A 12,728-nucleotide genomic window follows, 5' to 3' on the forward strand; every position below is an offset into this window, starting at 1 on the left:
AGAAATGCCTAATGCATTGTTCAAGTGTATCCAATTTATAAATTTATATATTTATTTATTTATAAAATGTATTTATTTATAGTGCAGAATTTATTTGGGGGAATTAAATCACTTGGAAATGAACTGAATCAAACCTCAGGACATGTTTGAGCCACTCTTGACCTTTACTGCTTTACAGAAGTTCTCCATCTGCTTCACAGCATAGCTAGCACAATGATTCAGCTTTTTACACACTGTTAAGAGTCTGAGGCTTGGTTCTCACTGTGCTGATGTTCTCCTGGTTCTTCCGGACCCTCTCCATCTCAGGGGTGTCCTTCAGGGCAGTCCCTCTGCCCACCTCTTCCCTGTACTGCACCTGAACACAGCCAGCAGTGTTGGACAAGGTCCTGCATTCACTTAACAATGGCTTCCCTACAAGTATGGGAAGTAGCAAATATAGGGCTTTGACATGTAGGTTTTAACATGTTCCTTAAAGTTATTTCAGGTGATTTGTATAAACATGATGTTTATTTTTCTCTATATATCCATGTACTGTGTTTAGAAATAATGTCAGGTCAGGTAATATGAAGGAGGCCCCAGCTGAGTGTCAATCTGATGATTATTAAGAAACTGGGTTGGGTTGGTGTTCAAATCCTTACTTTCTCTTCAGTGCAAACACGGCCAGAGCTGCCACTTGATTGGCTGTTTTGGTACTGGACTGTGTCTGATTGAGCCTGTCTCTCAATGGGTTATAGGCCTTGGAAGTCTGACATAACCCAGAGCAAAAGTAGTGAGAGGTTCTCACTGTGCTGATGTTCTCCTGATTCCTCCGGACCCTCTCCATCTCAGGGGTGTACTTCACAGCAGTCCCTCTGCCCACCTCTTCCCTGTACTGCACCTGAACACAGCCAGCAGAGTTGGACAAGGTCACACTTCGCATTCACTTAACAAAGGCTTCCCTACAAGTACATACAGGAGGTAGCAAATATAGAGTCTTTAAGCTCTTAAATTCAGAAGCCACATACCAAAACATGTAGGCTGTGTTTGAACACATAGCTGTATTAATGAAGCCCAGCACACCACATTGGCCCTACATGTAGCTGCTGTCTACATATCCTGTGCCCAACAGAGCACAGGTCTATGTAATGGTGCAATGTATTACTGAAACTAGACTGAGTACTCTTTTTTTTACTCAGTGGACGAGGTACATTTTAAGTGATTCGGCAAAAGGAAAGTAAAAATGATTATTAACGTAAAAGGTTTCTGATGGGCGGCAACAAACGCTGACTTACATCGCTGAATTTCTTAGTGTTCTCCCTGGCGAGGATGATCTCAGGAGTTTCAGTGACAGAGGACATCAAACCCCTGAGCAGCTTGGAGTCCCATGTGTATCGTAACTGCAAAGATAGACCATGCCAAAGGTCAAGACCCACAGAAAGGGGATAGGAAGGATTTTGTGAACTGATGCACAGTGTACTGTGTTGTGTTATGATGCACAGTGATGTATAGTGTCATGTGATGACTTACACTATAGCATTTAATGAGATAATATGTGCATGATGTGAGGTGCATGATGTGAGGTGCAGTATTTAATACTATAAGGTTTAGGGCCCTGTTTTCGACTCGACGCACCATGGCGGTAACACCAAGCGCAAAATTGCTAGTTTTAGAGAGAGAGGCATTACTGCGATTATCTAATTAGGATCCAAAGCCTATTATGACCATATTATAATCTTGATATTTTTATGCATGTCTAGTTTTGTACCTGTGTGCAACAGGCAGGAGGGTGTGCAGTTGTGGAGTTGCATATAGGCCCATTACTAGCCTAATATTATGCTGTTGAAATAGCAATGGAAATGACTACATGACTTAAAGCCAGGTTTTGGTTGGTAAAAACGCAATTGGATTCAGCTGAAAAAAAATAACAATACTCCGAGAATTACCATGACCACCCCCAATTTAAAGACCAAATAGGCTCATGGCCATTTCTTATTTTAAAAGTCAAGGCGCTGGAGGGAAAAAGGTCATTGCGTCTCTTTGAAACTTGCAATGCCACTTGCGTTTGATCTTAGATAGGGCCCTTAGTGTGTGATAATATTAAAAGTACAGGTAGTCGACTTACGACCTATGCAACTTACGACCATTCGCCTTTACGAACGCGACTGCGCGGTACGCTTTGATACAGAACACTTGCTCCACTAAACTAAAAACTAAAAACTAAAAATAGGTTGAACAATGTCGGAAGAAAAATGTCTGAAAAAGGGTGAATTTTTATATAATGTGTAGAAAGATGATACTGTACAGTACATATATTGGTTATAACAATAATGAACAAAAAGAACGTTGTTAAAATATGTAAAAAGATGATAACAGTACTAAGACTGGTGATACAATGGTTATAACAATAATGAACAAAGAAAATATTGATGAAATATGACTTAAAGATTATTATAATATCATTACACAGTATAATATAGGTAATTATAACATAATTCCAGTTCCACTTACGACCGGTCGGTTGGAACCAATTATGGTCGTAAGTCACCGACTACCTGTAATGAGTCATAAGCATATAATGATGTAAGGAGTAGTCTAATAATTGAAGCTGCAGTGTGTAATCATCTAAGGAATAGTGTGTTATGTACCGAGCTGACGTTCCTCTGGCTGTTCCTCACTCTCTCCATCTCCGGTGTGTCTGACACCACTGCGTATGTGCCCTTCAGCTTCTCCGCTTCGTCCTTGTATTTTTTCTGGTTGAGGAAGGGGTTAAAACGCAGCTTGAATGATGCTACAGTCTTGGGCATCATAGTAATAACACCATTGCCATGAAGATGTTTGCAGTTAGGATAGGTTCAAATACCTCCTTCACCAGTGAAATGCCTACATTTCCCATAATACTGTGCAAGCACCCTTTTCTGTGTGTGCAAGACTGCCTTACCTGGCTATACACATCCTTCAGGTAAGCGGCGTGGAGAAGCTCAGGAGTGTCTGTAACCGTGCCATATGAATTCTCCCTGAGCTGTGACAGCTGTTTATAGGAGGCCTGCAACAGCCAATCACAAGCAAGGCAATCTTTCATGCCCTCCAGCAAGAGGACTGACAGGTGGCCTTCTTAGACCACGAAGAATACCCAGCATTATATGTTCTCTTCACCTTGCTCTCATTCATTAACGAAACACAAAATTTAAACCTTTACAATTATAAAAAGATGTTGCAATTATTATGTGAAGTGCTAGACAGATTTCTCATTAGTCACTGGAAAGATGGGACGCATGTAGTCTCTCTGTTAGCATGCATGATTTATGAAAGTGGTGCTGAGCGAAACAGGCATTGGATTTTACAGTAAGAGGAAGTCAGCATCCATTTCTAAGTAATTAAATGATCAGCGAACTGTCAGTGAGTGTGGGCATTGAGTGATGCTGCCCTGAAGCAGTATTTGACCTTTCTGTCTTCTACCTGATACCTTTTTGACAGATGTTGTGTGAGTACGCAAGTTGGTGAGAGTCTTGGCTAGAATTTTTTTGTTTTGTGCAAATGCCTAATTATTGACCTTAGAAGCTGTGGTGCATTGTGTTGTGTTTTGGTGGTGGTGTGTGATGCAATCTTAGCCTTGATTACAGGCTTAAATGTGGACTTAAATGCTTTCTTATGTTGTAAGACGGCTTTGCAGTCTGAAATAGAGTAGGACTTGCCTGGCTGGTGATCTCTGTGGCTTTCTTGGCTCTTTGTATCTCCAGCACATCTGCGCTCACGTCCATGCCCTTCCCTACGATCTCTGTTTCCATGTCCTTACGGTACTCTTTCTGTAACAACAGCACCAGTACAGGTCAGTATCTCGTCCTCCTCCCTACCCAGGCATTTACTGTAATGTATGTCATGCAATGTTGCTAAAATCTCATTAGACATCATCCAAACTGCAAACACACATGTTTCAGTGTTAGTGTGAATATTATTGTACCACTGGCTGTGAAATAAATTTCAGGTTGGATACTCAGAGAGGCTGATTGGGAAACTGAACAGGCTCCATGATTACCACTTCCACTTCCATGTTTTATCAGTGTCACAGTGTCTTTGATTGCAACAGTAATGTACCACCTCTGTTTAAAGTGACAATCTCTGATTTTCTCATGTGAACAAATATAACATATGAGAAATATTCCCAGTGGCATTTCTCCAGCAATGACCATCGAGACCATTTGCATTGTTCAATTTAATTTCTATATAATAAAAATGGGAGAAAAAAAAGTAAAGAGAGGACCCTGTATAGAAATGTACGGAGTGAAACCACATAAGCTGATGGAAGAAACAAGTGTTGCGCGTGCGGAGATGCATAGTTTGCGTGGCACGCAGATGCAGGGTTTGAGCAACCACATAGACATGTATCCATTTTGCAAAAGAGCTAGGTTCTGTATAACGTGCTCAGTATAAACCATACCCCATTTAACTAAAAATGAACCAAACATGCGATGCAAAAGTGCAGCAGATGCCTCTGTACTGCTTTCTCCTATCATGCAATGACACCAGGACAGGGGATGCAGGGATAATATTGCATTAGCAACCCAATTAGTTTCATCAGGTCTTAACATTACCTATGCAAATCAGAGTAACAACAAAAACCAGCAGACCCTGCGGTTCTCCAGGACCAGGTGGTTCAAACCCCAATGTAGCCACAATTAGATCAGTGCAGTTGTTGGGCCCTTCAGCAAGACCCTTAACCCCACATTACCTCAGGGGGGATTGGCCCCTGCTTAGTCTAAACAACTGTAAGTCACTTTTGATAAAAGCATCTGCTAAATAACTGTAATGTAAAGATCCTTTTACCATTAGAACATGGATGCAACAAGGGTCATAATACTGTAGGCCCATTTCACAGATTCTGGATTTAACTGTTTCATCAAGCCCCTTCTCAATGCCAATAAGAAATCACATATAACATAAGTAAAATGACCTACTGGATCAATTCATCAGACAAGCTCAGTAAAGCATAGAAAAGTATTTGAATCCAAAACAATTACGTATTTGACTGAGGTCTGCTATGTAGTCATGTGCTGTGCGCATTCTTACCTGGCTGGCCAGCTGGGAGGCCCTCTTCGCCCTCTGGATCTCAGGCAGCTCAGCGCTGACCTCCATACCCTTCCCTCGGATCTCCGTCTCAAGATCCTTCCGGTACTCCTTCTGCAAAGAGGTTCCACATGATGTAGCTTTCTTTTCTGTCAGCCTCTTCTAGTCATTTTAGCAGCATAAATAAAACATTTTTACCCAATTTGGGGTATCCAAACACAAGGTCGTTTCCTGAAAGTGTGAGATTAGTGTTGCAATTGCGTAACACAAATAAGTGTAGTGGCAGGCAGCATAATGCGTGTTTTGTTGAGTTCAGTGTTGGGATTTGGAGGGTGGGATTGTGGGAAGGCAGGAGTGGAGTACCTCATTAAGGATCTGACCAGCGTTCTTCACTCGGATCAGGTCTGGTGTCTCCTCCAATCCGGACAACCCTTTCCCCTTAACCTCTAGCTCCAAGTCCTTCCTGTACTCTTTCTGTGAATGCAGAATGAGTACATGCTTCATCTGTTTTGCAATCATTTTTTTTTAGGTTGTTACAACAATTACATCATAGTAACAATAGGTCATTAATGAGTGATAGTTAAAGTAGCTTTATTCATACGAACAGGAACATACAAAAAATACATCACAAGCACTGCTAAAGAGTGACAAGCTAGGATTATCTCAAATGTGTCATACTACTGAAAATAATGGATATCATTCGGTCTACATCATTATTAACTAAATATAAGGTATTACATTACATTACATTTTATTTAGCAGATGCTTTTATCCAAAGCGACATACAAGAAATATATATCAAGGTCATTAGAACATACAGAGCATAAACTACAATTCTCAAGGAAACCATTGTACAGCCAAGAAAATATTTTTCAGTACACATGGCAAACAGGCCAAGTAAGTATTTTGTTTATGCTGCTAATGACAGGTTTGGATAAAACAGAACTGAAATTGTATTGTAACAGTGGGGACTCGTGCATACTATTGCATCTATGAGGCATCACTGAAAAAATGATGGAAATGAATTCAAATTACATACAAAATATATACATTTATTAAAATTGAAGAAAGCATCTAGCTCGGGTGCTGTAGGTGCTATTTTCAATCTGAGCATTATGGGACTAACCTCGTTCAGGAGGTTGCTAGCATGGCGAGCATTCAAGTATCCAGGGGTCATATCCACCTCTATCAGAGCCTTTCCCCGGATGTTGTCATCATACTCCTTTCGGTATTCCCTCTATTCAAGGGGACAAAAGGAAAAAAACTCTTCTTTCATTCCTACTGTTGCAGTTTTCCATCAGAATTTTTTTTTTCCATTATTCAGGTCATTGCAAAGATGTGACAACATTATTAAGCTCCAAAATGGCCATTGTTAATAAGCAATAATACATGTCACCAGTGGGAATGAACATTTTACGTTTGTTGTTGCCTGGCTCAAGACGAAAGGGATATCACAAACAACAATAAAGAAAAGGACTGATAGGTTCTCTGGAAACTGTCAAGAACAGGGAGTTTGAATACCAGAGAAAAACAAAACAATAGATCAAATTTGAGATTCTTTTTGACCAGAGGAAATACCGATGGCAATAAATATTGTATTTGCAGGGATATAGGAAAATGTCACACTATCCCAAAATTATGACATACCTCACTTTGCATTTTCTGAGCCTCTTTGGACACTTTGTAGGACTGAGTGTCCATGAACTCTAGCTGTGACTTTCCTTTGGACTTCTCATACTTCTCTTTGTATTTCACCTGCAAGGCAAGATGAAGGAAATGTACATCATAATTAGATTATTTTGGCTGTAGTTGAAAGGGGGCTGTTCTAACTAGATGAAAATGTATTACAAAATGGTTTAAGAGCGGTCTAGGTGGCAGGAAACGGTTCTGACCTGGCTGTGCAGTACCGCGTTCTCCCTGTGGTGGAGCTGTTCGGCGGTGTCCAAGGCAAAGTGGTACTGGCCTTTAGACTGCTCATACTTCTTCCTGTATTCCAGCTGCAGGGACAGAGCAGTGATTAATTTAATTAAAACAGACAATATATTTAATAAATGGCTGTCACTTTGAGTTCTTTGTTCCAGTCATTCCCATCATCCTTTTTTCATTTAAAAGATACTGATCTTTAATTAATCTTTAATCTCTAATGAACCCATTAAATATTTCCACGTAAGATTTACACAGATCGAGGAGTCCTTTTTTGAAGGGTGTTATGTAAATGTGATACACATTATTGTCAATACATTACTGTGTAACTAAAGGTATTTTTATTGGTCTTTTGTGAGGAGTGGATTCTAGCTCCATGTATAACACAAAGCTATGTGTTATAGACAGCGCCTGCGGTCGGTGGCAGGGAAGAGGGCAGGCATTACTGTACATTGCTCTGCAGCTTGCTGGCTTGCATTGCATGCTCCAGGTGCAACAGATTTGGCAGGTCGGTGGACGGCTCGTGTATCTGCTGTAGGTCACTCTTGTACTTCACCTGAGACCACGTAAACACAAACAGACTCAGACTCAGACCCAGGAACTGGGGTTTAAGTCTCTACTCGCTGCTACTCTCTACTGTGAATTTCTAATTAGCATCTCTTTATTCAAGATACCTATCTCTCAATATTCATTGAGACCTAAAATGGCAGAAGAATATCATCCTTTAGTGAGATACCATGACCCTCAAAATGGTGGACAAGAGCTTTGTAATGGTTCTTGGACCTATTGTCCTGAAATGTAGCACTCATTTTCATTGATCTGCAGAAGAAGAAGAAAACATAGTATCACAGTATATATCCCCAGTCCTGCTGTGGTGATCTTTCATTGTCCCAAAAAGGGATGGTGGGGTGCGGGTTTAGTTCACATTCTAGGTTAAAGTAGAAAATGGCTGAAAAAGAAGACTCATTGAAGGGTATGATGTTTTTGGCCTTCAAATGTGGCAAGATCCTTTAGTTTCCACGGGTCTGAATCAAACTGGCCCAGTTAAACAGCTATTTGCATTAAAACAGCCATTTGCCTTTAACAGGTTCCCATGGAAACAGCTTTAGAATAAATGTATTCTTTAATAGAAAATTGTTTCTGAAAGACAATAAGGTGCAAGAAAGTGCTGTGAAGCTTCAGGAAGGTCAGGGTGGCCGTCACATCTAACCCAAATGGCATGGTAACTCACTGCTATTTCAGGGGATGCTATTTAAAGAACGCATCAGCAAAATTTCTCAACTTCCTGTGAATACTGGTGTTCTCGCTGCAGAAGTACATTTTGTACATATCAAAGTGTTGGTAGGCCAGTGCACATAGATAATATTATCTAGAGCCACACAATATATGGGCAATACATATCAGAAGTGCATTTTGTGCTTGTAATGTGATGTAATGTATGGCCTGTGCATGTCTACATGTGTAACGCCAAGAGCATACTAAACAAACCAGCATATCGCAAATGACGTGTCATACCAGATGTTTGTGGTGACTTGAGAGTGTATTCTCTAATAATACACAAAGTGCCAACTTGTGTAAATTAGGTTCATTTCTGCACTAAAATGCTTAGGTTGAAAATACGGACTGGGATGCATTGCACCCACCTGGCTGGCAAGGGCAGAGGCAGCCTGTGTGTGTTTGAAGGACACACACTCCCCAGGGTTGTACTGTGGCTTCTGCCCTTTCTGGTCCTCAAACTTCTCCTTGTACTTCACCTGGGGGAGGGCGAGGGACAGTGAGGTCAAAGCTCACTATTAGACATAACTCCATACACTTTGTGTTGCTGTAGTTTACACGGGAAAGCACACCATTATGTTTTCCCTGTAAAGTAAACCCCCCTACCAGACCCTACAGAGCCTTTCCCAGCTGCTTCACAGTTCTGTGTGTTTGAGAGGTTATGGAGATATTGCTGCTCTGGAGAGGGTGTGCTGTTCGTTATTGTCTGTCAAACCCGACTACGTGAGTAGTGATAAACTACTGATAAACTGCAGTAGAAATCATTGCTGAAGTAAGACAATGTTAATATGCTGTATACATTTACTACCATGGAAGGAAAGCAGTGTTAATATACCGTATTTCAGTGGTCCTTACTCCTGGTCCTGGAGAGCTGCAGAGTGTGCTGGTTTTATTTTCGCCTTAATATTAGCAACCAACTCAGGCCCAAGAAACCAGGTCAGGTGAGGTAACTGTGTAATTAACTGCTTTAATTGATCAATTAAGTGCTGAGTAACAACTAAAACCAGGACACCCCACGGCTCTCCAGGACCAGAGTGAGGACCACTGCCGTATTTATACTCGTATGGCTCTCTAAAAATCACAGCACTAAGCTGTTGAATTAAAATACAGGAAGAAACAAAATACAGCAGCTGCAAAAAATGTAAGTAAAATTTAACAGGATTTATTTTCATAGTGTATGATGGAGCAATCTGTTGGTACCCAGTGCTTCTGAGCACATTTGATTGGCTGCTTCACCACCAGGGGGAGAATCCTTATTAACATGTCAGACCTGGCTGCAAATGAACCTCCCTGAGCTATCAATAAATTAAAGGCTATAATTGTGACAACAGTAGTGTAGTCTGTAACTGTTCAAGTAGTGTATCTGTAGTTTATCTGTATCTGTTCAAGAAACAAAACTATCTGTTCCAGTATTTGGAAAGGAACACAGAAATGGACATAGCATGCACTGGAAGTTGTACAAACAACAGAAAATGCTATGTTTCTAACATGAATTGACATTTAAAAAATGCCAGTTATTTTTGCTGAAATGTACATATGAAAATGCCAGTTTTCTAGCTCAATGTACTTTTCTTTTCTTTTTTTTAAAGATGGCATGTCCTGCAGTTTGCACAATGCCCAGTACTACACCCACTACTAGGTTTCTATCCAAAACAGATGAAGACAGTTTCGTTTCTTGAATTGATACAAATACTACCCAGAATAATAACACAGTACTAAAAAGTGAGGAGAGCTTTCTTTCCATTCCTGCATAATCCTGCATATACCAGTCAGTCAATAAAACATTTGCTATTCTTTTGATCTTAAAAAATATATGCAATTGGATGTTGCTCCATAAATAGTATAGATGTGTAATACATTCATCAACATATGCTTACATTGCAGTGTTACACATATTAATATTGTCAAAATCATCATTCACAACAGCATTTACTGGACTTTAACTTTAAATATGGCTGATAGTCAAAGCTACACAGTGTCAGAGTTTACCTGGCTAGCCAATTTGGAGGCTTCTTTGGCATGCTCAATATCTGACCGCTCCAGGACAGACTGCTCATTGTAGATGTCAGTTTTGGCTTTACTCTTATAGGCAACCTGTGACCAATAAGAGAGTAGACAACTTTCAGAAGACATGTTTTAGCATTGGGCATTTGGATGATTTTTCCACACCACACATATGCTGAAACAAATGCTGAAAATATGACATAACCTGTGAATTATTCTGCCTGTACACCATTTAAAGACCATCTTTTCAGAATCTTTGACCGAAACAGAATTATTATACTGCCCCCTAGTGGAGGATTAGATAGTGGTACTGTGCATTGGAGATGTTTATCACAGAACTAAGATAGTATTTACATTTTAACCAGCTATGTGATGATTTAATGGGCAGAACTGAACTTGATGTGAATATCCATACACAAGGACATACCAGCTCTGGCAGTTGACATCATAAGGAAATCACACAATCTGTATCTTTACATATTTGAAAAAAGAAAGCACACTTATCACACTGATCTATCACATTTTGTAGCTTAATGAAAGCATTAAGTGCAAGAAAAAAATGTGAATGCTACCCTATGTGTGCGCTTGCTTCTATAAAAAGAACTGGAATATTGACTGTTGTGTTTAATGTATCATGAAAATTGTTCAGCATGCTCAAATGATATTCTGGAGCAGCGCAGCATCTTGTTAACTTAATGATGGATTGTGAACAGCAAGCGGTTTGATCACAGTCACTTACATCACTGACTAACTTGCCAGACTGTGTGGCGTTAAGGATGTCCAGTCTGTCTGCCACCTCGGTGAACTTGTGAAGGTCCTGCCTCCCCTTTCTATAGGCAACCTGCAGGAGAGACAGTGCGAAAAAGCGGTGCCAGGATTCAGGCAAAGCTATGAGAAGTGTGTGAAGTGCCTTAGAGTTAGAGGGGAGTTTGGAGATAGACGCAGAGACAGATGGCAAGGTTACAGCAGAGTTTCTTAGTGTGGAGTTCAGCGAGACATCGGAGAACTATTTGGTAAAACAAAGAGATGCGCAGCTTGCATTGTGAGAGCTATATTTCTTAAATATCACAGTTTTAAAAACACAGCGGATTCCAGTTCTGACGTTTTTCTACAGTTATAGGCCCGTTGGAAGTAGAACACTGTAGAAAAACAATGCATTTTTAATATTGGTGGCCCAGTATGCTTACCAATAAAATGCAATGAAGACATTATTGGTTTTATTTGAACTAGACTCCCATAAGGAGCTCTAGTTCAAATAAAATGACAAAAAACTGTAATTTAAAAGAAAATAGGAAGCAACACACCACAGAGCAATTGCTTTAGTTTTTATTTTTCAAATTAATCAAACTTCTTTAGAACATGATTTTGAAAACGCAATAAGCATGAGCCCTCAATTGAAATAATGTTTTGTAAACCACCATCCTATAGCTGTAAACACCTTGATCTACAAGTCTGAAACCTTTCATCGATTTCTCCCCTCCTCATCTTCAGTAAGAATATTAACTGATGTAAAGTACTGAAAAACAGCAATGAAGAGCATCTGCATATAGTACCTTTAATTAGGATAACAGTGCTGAGTATTAGCCTAGTTTCACTGTGATGTGAATTGATCATGGCATCTCTGAAATAAGCAATCTGCCTGAGGGAAACCGCTGCTTACTGCACATGACTCAACCACTGATGGCCCTGCTGCTTCCTAAATATTGTTTGCCATTTATATTTTTATCATACTTTTATCACTGTTTAATATGTATCAGTGAATCACGGGTGTGTGTTTGTGTTTGCGATGTGCCCGTTTGTGGTGGATAGGCAACATCGCATTACGGAAAGCAGTGTACACAAAACACGGCTAGTATCTGCATTTCGTTCAAGCTCAAAAAATCCACTGCTGAAGATGCCATCTAATACACTTTCCAGCACTTTAATAGTAGCACAGAGCTGAACAGGCTTTTGTTACATGAAGTGTACGGTGTTAGTTTCAACGGAATGAGTCTCAATGGTGAAGCTAAACTCATTTGAGAATATGAATCTTTGCACATGTGTCTAGGAACATAAAGTGCAGTATGACAGGTACTTACATTGCTCTGTTGCTTGTTGACTTCCATGGCGTGGGCGACATCAGGTAGGGTCTTCATGTTTGTGTAGCTCGACTTCCCTTTTTCTGCGTTGTACTTCTCTTTGTACAATTTCTTGGGAAAAGAGGCCAATGAAAGCATTGGTGTTTTTGAAATACTGCCTGTATGAGATGCCAGTATGCCTTTAGAAGCCATTCATTGTACACACAAGACCCATTTGAACTTAAATATTTTATCAGGCAGCAAATGTTGCTCAGATATAACTACAAGACACAGTTGCTACGTATGTAGCAACTTCCGCTCCCCAAAGTGATTTTTAGATGAGACAATGTTGAGGAAAGGTTGAGGTTATTTGAACTTCTCACAGCATCTCTGTGACAGCATTCCAGGTACAATCAGCCACCTTCATAG

General features: G+C 40.1%; 1 protein-coding gene across 5 annotated transcripts in view; it reads right to left on the reverse strand.

Moving 5' to 3' along the window:
* The window catches only part of LOC133125915 (nebulette-like), a 35,085-nt gene that overhangs the window by 8,904 nt on the left and 13,453 nt on the right, over nucleotides 1-12,728 (reverse strand). For 4 of the 5 annotated variants that reach the window (XR_009708486.1, XR_009708487.1, XM_061237660.1 and 1 more), the window contains 16 exons: nucleotides 12,321-12,431; nucleotides 10,982-11,152; nucleotides 10,228-10,332; nucleotides 8,607-8,717; nucleotides 7,415-7,519; nucleotides 6,933-7,037; nucleotides 6,688-6,795; nucleotides 6,167-6,277; nucleotides 5,404-5,514; nucleotides 5,044-5,154; nucleotides 3,672-3,782; nucleotides 2,918-3,022; nucleotides 2,625-2,729; nucleotides 1,272-1,376; nucleotides 785-877; nucleotides 263-355 (listed from right to left, as the gene is read on the reverse strand). Coding sequence is in view for 3 of the 5 variants with exons in the window: in XM_061237660.1 (XP_061093644.1) it covers nucleotides 263-355; nucleotides 785-877; nucleotides 1,272-1,376; nucleotides 2,625-2,729; nucleotides 2,918-3,022; nucleotides 3,672-3,782; nucleotides 5,044-5,154; nucleotides 5,404-5,514; nucleotides 6,167-6,277; nucleotides 6,688-6,795; nucleotides 6,933-7,037; nucleotides 7,415-7,519; nucleotides 8,607-8,717; nucleotides 10,228-10,332; nucleotides 10,982-11,152; nucleotides 12,321-12,431 (1,761 nt within the window). In the remaining 2 variants the exon portion in view is untranslated. The remainder of the gene's footprint in view (nucleotides 1-262; nucleotides 356-784; nucleotides 878-1,271; nucleotides 1,377-2,624; nucleotides 2,730-2,917; nucleotides 3,023-3,671; nucleotides 3,783-5,043; nucleotides 5,155-5,403; nucleotides 5,515-6,166; nucleotides 6,278-6,687; nucleotides 6,796-6,932; nucleotides 7,038-7,414; nucleotides 7,520-8,606; nucleotides 8,718-10,227; nucleotides 10,333-10,981; nucleotides 11,153-12,320; nucleotides 12,432-12,728) is intronic. The other variant, XM_061237659.1, reaches the window with a different exon arrangement.

This window comes from Conger conger, chromosome 4 (assembly GCF_963514075.1).
Source record: "Conger conger chromosome 4, fConCon1.1, whole genome shotgun sequence".
Lineage (NCBI taxonomy): Eukaryota > Metazoa > Chordata > Actinopteri > Anguilliformes > Congridae > Conger > Conger conger.